At 45.9% G+C, this 14,558-nt stretch overlaps 1 protein-coding gene across 11 annotated transcripts in view; it reads right to left on the bottom strand.

The window, feature by feature from the left end:
• LOC125366930 (transformation/transcription domain associated protein) overlaps window positions 1–14,558 on the bottom strand; it is a 105,236-nt gene that overhangs the window by 13,282 nt on the left and 77,396 nt on the right. For 7 of the 11 annotated variants that reach the window (XM_048367626.1, XM_048367628.1, XM_048367648.1 and 4 more), the window contains 11 exons: window positions 13,636–13,815; window positions 11,014–11,160; window positions 9,710–9,829; window positions 9,049–9,336; window positions 8,776–8,913; window positions 7,965–8,077; window positions 7,467–7,602; window positions 6,924–7,115; window positions 4,296–4,524; window positions 3,520–3,785; window positions 2,989–3,089 (listed from right to left, as the gene is read on the bottom strand). In XM_048367626.1, coding sequence (XP_048223583.1) covers window positions 2,989–3,089; window positions 3,520–3,785; window positions 4,296–4,524; window positions 6,924–7,115; window positions 7,467–7,602; window positions 7,965–8,077; window positions 8,776–8,913; window positions 9,049–9,336; window positions 9,710–9,829; window positions 11,014–11,160; window positions 13,636–13,815 — 1,910 coding nt within the window. The remainder of the gene's footprint in view (window positions 1–2,988; window positions 3,090–3,519; window positions 3,786–4,295; window positions 4,525–6,923; window positions 7,116–7,466; window positions 7,603–7,964; window positions 8,078–8,775; window positions 8,914–9,048; window positions 9,337–9,709; window positions 9,830–11,013; window positions 11,161–13,635; window positions 13,816–14,558) is intronic. The other 4 variants (XM_048367636.1, XM_048367645.1, XM_048367651.1 and 1 more) reach the window with 1 other exon arrangement.

The following is a 14,558-nucleotide window of genomic DNA, read 5'->3' as shown; positions in this document are numbered from 1 at the left end:
TTTCAGCTTCTTGAGTAGCATGCCTGGCATCCCTGAGCTTTTTGGCTCAAGGCTAGTGCTCTACCATTTAAGCCAATTTAATTGCAGATAAAAGTGACTTTGAAATCAGTTTCCTCAACAGTTAATGATTATAGGCTTGAGCCACCAGCAGCAGGCTGAAATTAACCATTTCAAAATGTAAATTCTAGGCTAGATGTGGTGGTGCATGCCTGTGACCTCAGCACTCAGGAGGCTGAGGCAGCCTGGGCTCTACAGCCAAACTGCCTTCAGCAAGCAAACGAGCAAAGAAAAGTAAATGTTCCAGGAGCTCCAACACAGCTATGCAGCCACCTCCTAGGCAGTCTCTGATCCCCATCAACCCAGGCTCTGGCAACGGCCACTCTGCCTTCTGTCCCTGTGCACCACACAGAAACCCAGTCATACAGTTTGTGACCTTTGGAGTGTTTGAACTTTCAAATAATACTCCATGCACACACACCAAGTTTTGGTTATTCCATCCATTTGTACTGTTTCCACGTTTTAGCTATGGTGGCTTTTCTGAAAGATCTGTTTTTCCACAGCAGTAACGTTTTATTATCACATTCACAACATGGGAGACATATCAAGAAAACTACAGACCCATCCTTCTTCCGAGTATAAACATTCCCAACAGCAACAAAACTATCTCAGCAGCATCTGGAAAGGATTATGACTAAGTGGGATTTATCTAGCAATATGAGTGGTTAACCATTAAAAGAAAATCAGTGACACATATTAATAGAAAGATACATGATCTCATCACTTCAACACTGTACTTAAGGTTCAAGTTAGGGCAACTGAGCAAGAAATAAGGGCAATCTAGCTAGAAGATGCGAAACTAGCTCTACTTGCAGATGCCATGATCTTATAAAACTCGGAAAACTCTACACAGCACAACAAAAGCTATCAGCAGAAATAAACTCAGCAAAGTTTGAAAAGTTTAAAATCAACACAAAGTCAGTTGTAAAGCTAGGCATCGGTGGCTCACACCTGTAACCCTAGCTATGCAGGAGGCTAAGATCTTAGGATCACTGCTCAAAGCCAGCACAGCGGGCAAGTCCATGAGACTCTTACCTCCAATTATCCACTAGAAAACCAGAAGTGATGCTGTGGCTCAAGTGGTAGAGTGCAAGCCTTTAGCTGAAGAGCTCAGGCCCCATGACTGACCAAAAAAAGTGAGAAAGGAAAAAAAATTACTTGTAGAGGCTAGGAATCTGGCTTAGTAGTAGAGTGCTTGCTTTGCATGCATGAAGCCCTGGGTTCAATTCTCAGCACCACATAAACAGAAAAGGCCAGAAGTGGTACTGTAGCTCAAGTGGTAAAGTGCTAATCTTGAGCAAAAAAGAAGCCAGGGACAGTGCTCAGGCACTGAATTCAAGCTCCACGACTGGCAAAAAAAAAAAATAAATTAGTTCTATTTCTATATATGAACAATTAAAAAATTGAAAATGAAGTTATGAAAACTTATAGTAATGTCAAGAGAATCTAAATATTTAAGAATGTTACTAATAAGTGCAAGGCTTGTATTTTGAAAAAAATTGCTAAATGGAAAAAAACAAAACACTCTGCTCATGCACTGAAAGACCTAATAGTGATAAGATGACAAAACAGTTCCTAAACTGATCTGCTGACTGAATAAAATCTCTATTGCATTTCCTGCTTTTCTTCTTTGGAAACGGAGTAACTTAAGATTTATATAAAAATAGAAAAGACTACAAATAGTAAGCAGAATAGAATCCACTAATAAACCCATACATATCTGGTCAGCTGATTTTTCAATTCAATGGGGAAAGAAAACTTTCCCACAGATGATGCTGACAACAGGCTGGATCCCACCTCACATCACACACAAAACAAGCTGAAGTGAGCCTAAGAGCCAATCTATGAAGCTCTTAGGAGAAAAAACATAGATGTAAATGTGACCAGTTGCTTAGATCTAAGACAACAAAAGTGAAGAAAATAAACAAAGACAGCCCATAGAATGTGAAACTGTCTTTCATATTAGATATCTGAAATTTTGTACCCAACAGAACAATTGCAACATCATTACTCATGAAGGAAGAGACACAGCCACAGGAGACAGGACTGCTCTCACCAGGGCGTCTTCGGTAAGAAACTCTGTGGGATTCAGCAACACTGAGGACACCCTAGCACAAACTATGTTCACAGAGGCACTGCTCACAACAGCTACAAAGTAGAAACGCAACTGCTGAATAGGCAGACAAAAAGGAACTGAAAACGTAATGTTGTCAGGGAAAAGGGGTATAGCCGCTGAGAGGACAGAAGTATTCTAAAATTAGCTATCAATGATGGCTCTAAATATACTGAACATACACACACAAAATCTCACATTTCAAACACGTATCTAGTGACAAAGTTGCTTCTTTAAAAATAAGCCAAAAATGCAATCCTTATACTTTAAAATGTAAAGAGTGGGCACAAGGGTCTTCTAAGTAATTTTCATAACATGTATAAATTCCACCTAATGCTTGGCACATGCAGTATATAGCGGGCCATGGGTGGTGTCACTGCTCACCTAGGGACCACGGGCCAAGGCGGCTGTGGATGGTGTCAAGGGTGTGGGCGTGGCCCTCCAAAACCCTGCTCTAAAACAACAATCACCTCTTAGGTGTGGAGGTGGCACCTGAGGCAGGAAGATCACGAGGTCAAGGGATGTGAAACTTGTCTAAGCCACAGTGGGACTTCAGCGTGAAGAGAATCTTCATCACAGAGAAAAGCCAATACCGCTTCGTAATGCCCACTAGGCAGCAGGTCCTCTGTGAAAAGCTGTCCAGTACTACATAACCACTGACTTCTCCACCAGCTGCCTATTTTCTCTCTGTGTCAAGGTTGACAATACCTAGAAATCCATGCTGAGCACCATCAGCGTCACCCCAGCTATGGGTGGAGTGTCCTGGTAGCTGCAGTGTACTCAGAATCTATCACCCTCCCTCCACATCACATACGTACTTGTTGATTTGAGCCAAAAACATTCCCTTCAGTGCATAAAATTCAGCTGTCATCTCTTTTGTGAAGTACTTTAGATTTGTAGACTCAATAACTTCAAGCCCCTGTTCAGGAGACAATAAAAAAGGAGAAAAAAGGTTCCTGAAAAGTCTAGTTAGTAACATAAAAGCATTTATCTAGGCTATGGATATTATAAATTATTGACAAACATACTTTTATTGAAAACAGACTTGCCTTCTCTGAATATGTTAATAGTACTGAAAATCAATCACTAAATATCAAAATTAAATCTTTTTTTTTTACATTCCTCTGAACATGAACACAGACAACTTACATCCTCATGATTCTACAGCTTAAACACGTTAAGTACATGGCAGAAGAGATCATATATCATACAATCCCACTCCTCACGGGCCCCACTTCTCACTTGAATCCACTACCAAGTGCAGTGTGAGAGGGTCTAGTTCTCCCGGAAGGTGCTAAGGACAGGGTACCCTCCAGCTGTGAAAGGGAGGGCTGTGCCTAGGGCCCTACCTGCATGCACTCATTCTTGCCCATCACTCCTGCCAGCTGAAGGTAGCATTTAACTTGCTGCCGAATCTTCTGGAAGCAATCCACGATAGGCACGGTTGGGATCGTATGAATTCGACTTAAGATATCCAGCGCTACATTGACGAGTCCTTGTTTCCGAGCAATTTTGCCATACTGAATGATAGCCGAAGCTGAGGCATGAACCCCAAGCATAGCATTATTTGAACTTGGATCGTGCTGCGAACTATTTTCATATGCAGTTACAATAGCTAGAGAGCAAAGGAATAAGTTATCAGCCCACACCACTCAGTTGTCAGCAGTTCATAAGGCTTAAGAAAAAAATGAAAAACGCATACATGGCTTATGAAAACAGGAAGCTGTGTCGAGCCCACGTTACTTTCCCAAACAGTTTACATCACAAGCTATCAAAGACACAAACTAGCGTCCAGCAATCAGCTCACCATGTGACAAAATCACAAAGGTGGTCCTAAACACATCCATGCGGGAGGAGCTAGGGATGATGGGGGCGGGGGGGTTGAGAACAGAGATGGCTAGAGAGCCTCAGGGGCCTGTACCCCTTGTATGGCAGCAACTGCATTCTAGCTAGAAAAATGTGACAGAAAAGAAAAAACGGCTCCCCAACTCCCCGCCTCTTCCCCACATCATCTTTTCCCTCACCATTATCTGTCATGCCCACCTCAAAAAGAAAAAATATGGGGGGGCGGGGAGAACAACAACAAAGACATGAGAGCAGCACAGCGGGGTGCCTGGGCAATTACATGATGAATGCATGCCGGACCAGGTCGGTTTACCCTGGTAATGGTGCTGCCTCCACATGAAGATGCTGCTCCAGTGGGACAGGTCGTCAGACACGATGGGCAGCCGGTTCCTCCAGGTCTTCACCACCGTCTTCATGTCATGGAGGCTGTTGTTCCTCCCTAGGTTTGTGGGCTGCAAGCCTGCGTTGATTTGGGCCGCTTCTTGAAGCTCGATGATCTGCTGAGCTGCCTAACAGGAGCAGCACAAAAGATCCCCCAATAAACACTCCATGAGATCACAAGCAACAAACCAGAGTCAATGCACAAGCCAGTTACATGCCCAACTTACCATACCATTACCACGAAAGCCCTCCGCACAGGCACCAGAGCCCCACCACTGCTCCATATCACCCTCGCTTTGCACACCTTGCTTGGGTGATGTGATAGAAGACTGGGGGGCAGTGGGGTGGATGTGGAGTCTCAGTAACCCAGATCCTCTAGTCTTCCATGTTCCATATTCCCTCTGCCAGCAACTCCAACTTGTTCTGTCTCCCTGTCCTGCAGGCTCTGCTTCCACCCAATGATTTTCCATCCCAAAGCCATACTAAGCACCTTCTCACTCAGGAGCTCTCTCTGTGCCACTCATAGATTCTGAGCACCTTCCTTTTAGATGGAAATTTTTAGATAGGAGGAATAATCTTTCACTGACAGACTCGTGATAAATTGCACAGAATAGAGACTATAATACTATGGGTAAATTATAACTACTTAGTAAAAATAATATGCCTTATAAGACTATTTCTTGCCAGGCTGGGAATATGGCCTAGTGGTAAAGTGCTCACCTCATATACATGAAGCCCTGGGTTCAATTCCTTTGGCTCAAGTGGTAGAGTGCTAGCCTTGAGTAAAAAGGAAGCCAGGGACAGTGCTCAGGCCCTGAGTTCAAGCCCCAGGAGGGGGGAAGGAGGAGGGAGAGAGAGGGAGGGGGGAAGAGAGAGAGAGAGGGAGAGAGGGAGGGGGAGGGGGGGGAGGGAGGGGGGGGAGAGAGAGAGAGAGAGAGAGAGAGAGAGAGAGAGAGAGAGAGAGAGAGAGAGAGAGAGAGAGAGAGAGATCCAAAGGCAACAGAAAGAAAAATAAAAGAATATTTCTTGCTGTACTCTGGTGGCTCATGCCTGTAATTCTAGCTACTCAAAGGCTGAGATCTGAGGACTGCGGTTCAAAGTCAGCCCAGGCAGGAAAGGCTGTAAGACTCTTATCTCCACGATTCCCCAGAAAAATGCCAAAAGTGGTGCTGTGGCTCAGGTGATAGAGGTTTACTTTAGCTGTTTCTGAAGTTGAAGGATCACACCTGGTGACAGGCTTCCTGATGGCAGAGGACTAGGGTTCTGCAGGGCATTAGAACCAAAGGGCCTGAGAACATGTGTGCTGCTTCTTGCCTCCCTTACAGAGAACGCTTCATCCTGATGGCCCATTCCTTCCCGGAGGCCAGCCCCAGGGCCCACTGCAGAGCATGGCTGGACTGAGTTTACATTCACAAGGGAGATGAAATCCCAGTCCAGAGCACTGTAGTAGTTTATAAATGTGCTGGGACCAGATATCTGTTGAACAATGCCTTGTTTGTATGTTTTTACTTTGTATCAGCCTAGTGGTAAAGTGCTCGCCTCCTATACGTGAAGCCCTGGGTTCAATTCCTCAGCACCACATATATAGAAAAAGCTGGAAGTGGTGCTGTGGCTCTAGTGGTAGAGTGCTAGCCTTGAGCAAAAAGAAGCCAGGGACATTGCTCAGGCCCTGAGTTCAAGGCCCAGGACTGGCAAAAAAAAAAAAAAGACACACACACAAAAAACCCAACAACAACAAAACCCCAAATACTTTGTATCTATTTCCTTTTGAGGGTTTTTCTGAGAGTATGCCTTCTAAAGCAGTATTTAGTTTTCAAATATGTAGTAGCTCTCATCCTTATTATTAAACTACTGTATTCTAAAGATTTTGCTTAAGAGGACTTTTTCCTCTGAAAGTGCAAGCGTGCCTTGCCTAATCTTTAGCTATTGGAAAAGGGTTGTTTTTGCTTGCAACCTCTTTTCTTTACAATGTAGCCAGTCTGGCAATCAGCTACAGATAAAGGACTTATACACTATGATGAAATCAATATACTGGGTTAGTCTCAAATCACTGTGGACTAAGTATGACATACAGGGTGACAACAATGACACGGATCTATCAGCTCACTCACAACTCTGCACCTGTAGCTGCTCCACACCAGGCAAGACAAGTAAGACAGGGTATGACGGTATCCACGCCCAAGTGCATGTACATGTGTGGAGGCCAGTAGAAATGTGAGGAGTTCTGCTGAAAGCAATATGTTCAGGGCCTATAGGCAGAGGTCAGCCTGAGGAAGGGTTCAAGTAGCTCACAGTGGCTGGAAAATGGCTACAACAGCATACAATCCAGGGGATTCAGGTTACTGGCACCAAAGATGTCTTAAGTCACCAGAACCTTAAGTCCCCCAGAAATCCCCAAAATCTCCCTGCGATGAATCAGTGGGAAGGGAGGAAAAAGTGGAGTTCACTCTTTGCCTGACCCAGTCTGCAGGCTTGAGTCTGGATTGCAGCACTGGCTGGGAGCTGCACTAGTGGAGGGGTGGCTCACCTGCAGGAGGGGCGTGTGCACGTGTGACACCACATGGGGCAGCCGCCGCCACTCTCGGATGGCCAGGCTGCTGGCCATTTCCACCAGGCGCTCGATAAAGCTGAGCTGCTGTTCCTCAGGGTGGCAGATGGCCAGGTACCCACGGTACATGTTGACCTTCCATGCCATCTCTTTGGGACAACTTACTTCTACCTGTAGTCAAAGATCAGAGGGAAGGGAGGGCAGTGGGAAAAGCTTACTTTGTTTTGGCCAATTGTGCAAGAAACAACATTAGCTGTAAGTAGAAACATCATATTCTGAGAACAAAAGAAGTAACAAAAAAGCAAAAAGCTTCTTCTCTCCTAAGAGCTGCTTTCCAACTGCCAAAGTACCCAGCTGAGCTCAGCAAAGAAACCTATGGGGCAGACACAGACACACAGAAACACATACTTGCATGAGCACGCGCACACGCACACACGCACACACACACACACACAATATGATGGGCCCTAGGCAGGCCAGCGTTCCCTATCACTACTGCAGGGGTAAGGGTGGGGGCCTCACCTGCACCAGCGCCTCCTTCATGGCAGTCCAGTTGGACACCCGCCATGCACACTCCAGGACGAGGTAGGGATTTATGTGGCCTTTGGACTGGCCATACTCGGTCAAGGCTTCCCACTGGTTCAACTCCTTGGAGCACCTAGGACATCAGGGGTGGACAGCCAAGCCTCAGCCACAATACGCTGGTGGACGGTAGAAAGGTGCAGCACCTTGTCACCACAGAACCACAGCCATATGGCAAAGGACAGGCAGACCCAAGCAGTCCATCATGCAGTCAGCACACAGAGCACCAGAGCGCAAGGTGAGGATGGAATATTTGTTTCTCATCTGCATATTTAAATTACTCGGGCTCTTAAATGCATTCCTTAGATCTGATTGTTTTCTATGCAGTCATTAAACACCAATGATGCCTCTTTGAAACACTTACTATGAGGAATTCTCAAGAGATTTTCCCTTGATTTCTTGCACTGGCCCTTGAACCAGTCACTGTTTTCAGCTTACCGAATCCAGTGGTCTTCCCAGAGTTGGTATTCAGGGAAAATGGCAGGGGATGCGTTACTTCGCTCATGTTCCTTTTTGGCTTTGTCCATTGCTTTTTCATAGGATTCCTGAGCCTAGAGCATCAACAATGCACACCTCATCATCACCACCACGTGACCATTTGGGTAGTGGATTACAGGCCTGGGAAGGCCTTGGGCTCTTCGCCAAGGCCACTTAATGCTCCTGACTCACTGTGCAGGGAGAACAGGAGGGGAGCAAAGCAGGGTGACCCCCATATAGAACAGGAGAGGCTGTCCACACTTGGGACTCGTTTTCTGTCTTTCAACAATCAAGGGCTACAAGACTGGGCAAACATTTTGAGTTTCTGTGCCCTTCTCTCACCACAGTGGAGCTCACACTCCACAACTACAGCCTGAACCACAGCAGGACACTGCTGGCTTGGAAACTGAAGCGCTAAAAACAATCTACTCACCATTTCCAACAGGACCAATAAAAACAGCTTTAAAACATCTTAGTGACATCCAATGCTGAGAGACTTATGGCTATACTTTAAACATATTCCTGTCACTCTGCACACTTCTCTAATGTTAAGGGATTTATGTAGGATTCAAATGCTCCCAATAAAACAGTATGGACCGGGGGGGGGGGGGGGGGTGTGTGTGTGTGTGTGTAATTCAGTGGTGTTTGCCTTGCATGCATGAGACCAAAAAAACCTAAAAGGCTCCAGTTGTAATTTTCTCCCTTACAAGTGACCTGACTTGAAGACGATTGACATTACCAAAGCTCTAGACACAAGATTTAACTGAGCTACCTGCTCAAAGAAGCCATGCTGCTCATAGGCGATCGCAGTTGCCGTCTCTGAGTATTTGCACCGCTTCTGCCACAAACCAGCCCACATGTCCTCCTCTTGCAGCAGGGAGTAAAGCTCAGCAAGGGAATCCAGGATCTCCTGAAAACAGATCATTTCTGGTGCTTAGGACAAATGTGTGCTTCAGTCAATATAGCAATTTCACTGCATTGTAGTTTAAGTATCACTTGGGAGATGGAACAGGGAAGTGCTTAGTGGAGCAAGGTGAGGTCTCACCTGCTGCGGTGGTGTTATGCTCTCCTGCTCATAAAACTCTGTCGTTTGCTTTGGCTTAATCTGCAGACTCAGTCCTTTTTCGAAAGCCTGGTGCTCCAGCATCAATGTAGAGCGGAACCAGAGGTTGTGTGTCTTCCCCAGATACTTCAGAACACAGGGCCGGATGGGGATGGGAGGGACACACTGGGACATGGCTTCCACAAAGCAGTTCAATGCGCTGGGCTGACAGTCCCGCTGTACCTGGTGACTACCACTACACAAGAATGGACTGATCTCCCCCGCCAGGGCCTGCAAGCACAGAGCGCACCTGTTACGTCTGTATTCAAAACTGTCCAGTCCGAGTCAAGCATGGTAGTACACACCTTAAATCTCCAGTACTCAAGAAGCTGAGACAGGAAGATCCTGACTTACAGGCCAGGCCAGCCTGGGTGACACAGCAAGACCTTCTCCCCCCAACCCCCAACCCCCACCCCCCGAGAAAAACTCATACCCACAGCACAAATAATAAACTTGGCAAGTCCTTGCTTCCACTCACAAGGCACCTGGGGATGCATCAGGAATTCCCCTATGGATAACAGCAGCTTCTTCATCCTCTGAAACTGAAGACTGTTCCTCCTGAATACTCAGCAAAGCTCAGGGCAGAATTCAGAAAACAACTCACATGCTGCTGTCTGTCCGAGAGGATCTTCCAGAGTCTGGGGAAAAGCTGGACCCAGGTCTTCTCCGCCAGCGTCGTGGAAATGTGGCACAGCTGAACAAAGGCACCAAGCAGGGCTCCCGTCTGGGACAGAAAAAGATGTGCTCAGGTGTGCCCCAAATCCATGCCTCCTCAGTATCTATGCAGTGACCATCACCCATAGGAAGCCTCTGGCTTTTGAGACCTTCTTTCTGGTAGTAAAAGTGGCAGGGAAGGGCAGGGAGCTATGTGTGAGGGTTTCCACCTACATATATCAGGGGCTCCGCTTCCAGCTCCACCCAACAGGTTTTTTGAGGGGGAGAGGGGCAGATATGAGGCTTGAACTCAGGGCCTGGCCACTGTCCCTGAGCATTTTTGCTCAAGACTAGTGTAGTGCTCTGCCACTCTGAGCCACAGCACCATTTCCAATTTTTTGGTAGCTAATTGCAGTTAAGAGTCTCATGTACTTTCCTGCCAATGCTGGCTTCAAACTGTGATCCTTGAATTTTAGCCTCCTGAGTAGCTAGGATTACATGAGTGAGCCACCAGTGCCTGGCTTTTTCTTTATTTTTTATAACTAAGTCCTGATGTGAACAATTCACAGAATGATTGCTGGTTCTGTGTGATTACCTTCTAAGGTGACACAGTACATGGATCCTTAACTGATCCTTCTCAGAATTACAACACAATTAACGATTACACCCAAGCCAGGCCCTGCTGGTCATACCTGTAATCCTGCCTTCTCAGTAAGCTAAGATCTCAGGATCACAACATGAAGCCAGCCTACGCAGAAGATCTGTGAGACTTTTATCTCCTATTAATCAGTGACAGCTGGAAGTGGAGATGTGGCTCAAGTGGTAGTGTCAGGCCTAGCACCCCCTGCCCACAGAGCCAAATAGTACACAGCTATAATCCCTTCACTGAGGAGACTGAGAAAAGGAGAGTCTTGAGTTTGAGCTGGCCTGGGCCAGTGACCCTGAAACAAAACAAACAAAACCCCAAAACAAAACAAAAAAGCCCCAATCGATCCCTCCCAAAATTAAATGGAGTGCTTATGGAGCCAGAGTTTCTATCTGACTAAATCTCAACATCTGAGATGTGTTGGGAGTAAACGATTTACCACATCCACTTGTTCTTTTTTACCTCTTTTTTTTTTTAATAGTTTCAACTAAGGCAGGAGAGAAAAATGAATGGAACTGCAGAGGGGAAAATCTCTACCACAATGGAGAAGCGAATTCAGGACTGAGAACACAGCAGAGAAACAACTCCCTCTCAACCCTGACACAGACCTTCACTTCCCGAAGAGTATCGAGGAACTTGTCATGGCGGTTGGTTAACATGTGCAGCTGGTTCCCAATGTCCTTTTCAGAAAGTTCTTTGGTTTTGGGTGTGCTAGTCTGATCTCCAGGCGCTAGTTCAATATCTATCTCGACATCCTAAAGAACAAAGAGATCAAGCAACATCAGAAGGTCACTCCTACCGATGACCTAACAGTTGTAACAAGTCAAATTCTCATTTTTCTCAACTTCCTGGGAGGTTCAAAGTACAGGAAGAGCATCCCTCATATGGGCTACAAAAACAAAGCTTTAAAATCCAAGCCTTGGATGGGAATATGGCTAGTGGCAAGAGTGCTTGACTCATATACATGAAGCCACGGGTTCAATTCCCCAGCACCACATATACAGAAACAGCCATAAGTGGTACTGTGGCTCAAGTGGCAGAGTGCTAGCCTTGAGCAAAAATAAGCCAGGGACAGTGCTCAAGCCCTGAGTCCACGCCCCAGGACTGGCAAAAAAAAAAACTAAAATCCAAGCCTTTGGGGCTGGGAATATGGCCTAGTGGTAAGGTGCTCGCCTCGTATACATGAAGCCCTGGGTTCAAGTCCTCAGCACCACATATATAGGAAAAAGCCAGAAGTGGCGCTGTGGCTCAAGAGGTAGAGTGTCTTGAGCAAAAAGAAGCCAGGGACAATACTCAGGCCCTGAGTCCATACCCCAGGACTGGCAACAAAAACAAAACAAATTTTTTTTTAAAAAGCCTTTTTGCCTGCCAATACAAGACTCATAAAGCTTGTGGTTTTGAAGGATTTCGGGTATTAGAACGTTAGATTATACGTAACTGTGGTAAAGTCTATTCAAATATTTAAAAATCCAAAAACCTTCAAAAGCTGAAATATTCAAGTCACAAGCATTTCTGATAAAGGATACTCAATCTGTATAACATAATCTTGAAACCTAATAAATATTAACTACACCTAGATTAACTAATTTTTTCTAAGTAACTTTGGAAAGATTGTAAGTTTCCTTCTACATCCAGGCTATGAAAAGCAAAATAAAATAGTGCAACTTTAATTAGTAAAAGAAGTAAATATTAGGAATTACAGCCTATCATTCCTCAGAACAGTGGATAGCTGCTTAGTTACCACCGTGGTGACTGTTCTCTATGACTCAGTCCTAAACAGAATGATAAGAGTGAACCTTATTTCTACCCAAAGCTCTCATAATCAGTCAACTAAATCATCAGACTATTTTTATAAGCTGACAGAACAAGTATCAGAAATGTGTTCTTTAAACCTTTAAAACCATTAAAGATGACAATTCATTTCATATAGAAGATTATAAGATTAAGCCATTAAAATAATCTACTGATATAAACCTAATGATTTTATGTTTGTCAACAGTGAAGGAAATTTTAAATCATTATTCTTTTTGGTGCTGGTTCTGGGGCTTGAACTGGGGGTCTTGAGCTTTTATGCTCAAGATCATGCTTTACCACTTGAGCCACACCTCCATTTCCTGCTTTGTGCTGGTTAACTGGAGATAAGTCTTGTTTTTTGTTTTTTTTTTTGGCCAGTCCTGGGCTTGGACTCAGGGCCTGAGCACTGTCCCTGGCTTCTCTTTGCTCAAGGCTAGCACTCTACCACTTGAGCCACAGCGCCACTTCTGGCCGTGTTCTATATATGTGGTGCTGGGGAATTGAGCCCAGGGCTTCATGTATGTGAGGCAAGCACTCTTGCCACTAGGCCATATTCCCAGCTCTGGAGATAAGTCTTATGGACTTTCCTGCCTGGGCTGGCTTTGGAACTACTATCTTCAGATCTTAGCTCTCTGAGTAGCCAAAATTACAGGCACGAGCCACTGGCTCCTGGCGTTTGATCATTTCTTAGCATGAAGAGGAAATAGCCTGCACAGAGTAGGAACTCCTCCTTTAGGCAAAGAAAATCAATGCTCTCTGAGCCTCCACTGGGTGACTGTCCATTAAAATCCAACATTCCAGGTGGTCTGCACCAACTGTACCTAAAAACTGCCTGCAAGACTGTCAGACACTTCCCCACAGAGCACTGAAGACCACAAAACAAAGGCTGCATCAGCCTTGGTTGGCAGATCCTGGTAGGCAGAAATGGAAGGTTTAGCAGCTGCTGAAGGATCAGTTAGTGCCAGGGCTCCTATATGGTGCAAGCCCCCAGAGTGGGCTTTAGAGTACAAAGTAGGTGACTTCCACTAGGAGCAAAAAGTCTGCGAACACTAAAATATTCTGTCCTGAGCAGTTCTAGCTCATAAAAAGTGAATGGTCCCCACAAACAGAACGGGAATACAGTACATGCTCCTTCTGCATTTTAACTTTTCTGAATTTAAACTTAGGAATATGTAATCAGTGGGATGGATGTGAGGGACATGCCTGAAATCCCAGCACTTAGGAGGCTGAGGCAAGAGAACTATGAGTTTCAGACTGGTCTGGGCTATATAGCAAGACAATCTCAACATTTGAGAAGAAATAAATCCAATCTAACAAAACTCAGGGACCACATTCTGGGATTCAGGGTAGACACAGATTTTGTTTGATCTGCTATTCTGGCCAACATAAAACCCTCTATGGGAAGGGGAATTTGCTTCGGGGTCCCAAAGCCTCACCTCCTCTTTGGATTCACTGTTCTCTCGCTCCCGAGGCTCCTGCTTGACGTGCGTGACCATGGCAAAGGCAGCTCGGTCATGGCTGTCAGCTAGGTTGATGACATTGGTTATGGATGGAAGCATAGCCCCCTGGCAGCTGGTTCCAATTGGCGTACTCTTCTCACACACAGCCAAGAGGAGCTACAGAGGTTTGTGGGGGAAAAGACCAGCGTGAAGGCAGTCATATGGTATGTGTGTACATGTACAATGTGTGTTCAACTCAGAAGGCAGGCACATGGTGGTATGTCCATGTACACGCATGTTCAAGTTGGCAGCTATACACACGTAATGGATCTGAGTCCACAGTCAGGTCTCCTGAGGCTAGACGTGTTTCTAACTTCCCTTCCAGCCATACTGACATCACTTGATGTCACCCAGCATGCCCTTCCTCCCTACCAGAAGCATGTCCTGGTCCCCAGCAGAAGCCATGGAAGCCACCCTTCACTTGCGTACTTTCCCCTTTGTCTCGCTCGGGTGGCTCACAGTACATCTCTAGGCCCTGACAGTATCACCTCCTGCCTAGACAGAAGCCAGCTCGACTCTAGAGCAGCTCTCAAGCTCAGGGCTCCCACTCTCTCACTGCCCTGTAGCTCTTAGAGGATCCACAGCCTTGGGAGACACTGGAGGCTACTCCAGGTGGCACACAGGCTTTCTGTGATTTACCCCCTTGCCTGCTTGGCAGTGCCCTCTCCCCACTGCTCTTTAACTTCTGAGGTTCTCCTTCAACAGCAGTCCAGGTACACCACAGAGCCTTTGCTCAAGCCACAGTCTGTAAATAAGCCAAGCACCTACTGGGTGCTGTGGAGGCCCTGGGTGTTCATTTGTCAGCTTCAGCTGTCTCCGCCCCACCCTCATGGAGCTGAAGCAGCAGAGGACAAGCCCAG

The sequence above is a fragment of the Perognathus longimembris genome, chromosome 1 (assembly GCF_023159225.1).
Source record: "Perognathus longimembris pacificus isolate PPM17 chromosome 1, ASM2315922v1, whole genome shotgun sequence".
Lineage (NCBI taxonomy): Eukaryota > Metazoa > Chordata > Mammalia > Rodentia > Heteromyidae > Perognathus > Perognathus longimembris.
This window is presented reverse-complemented; position numbering and strand designations above follow the sequence as displayed.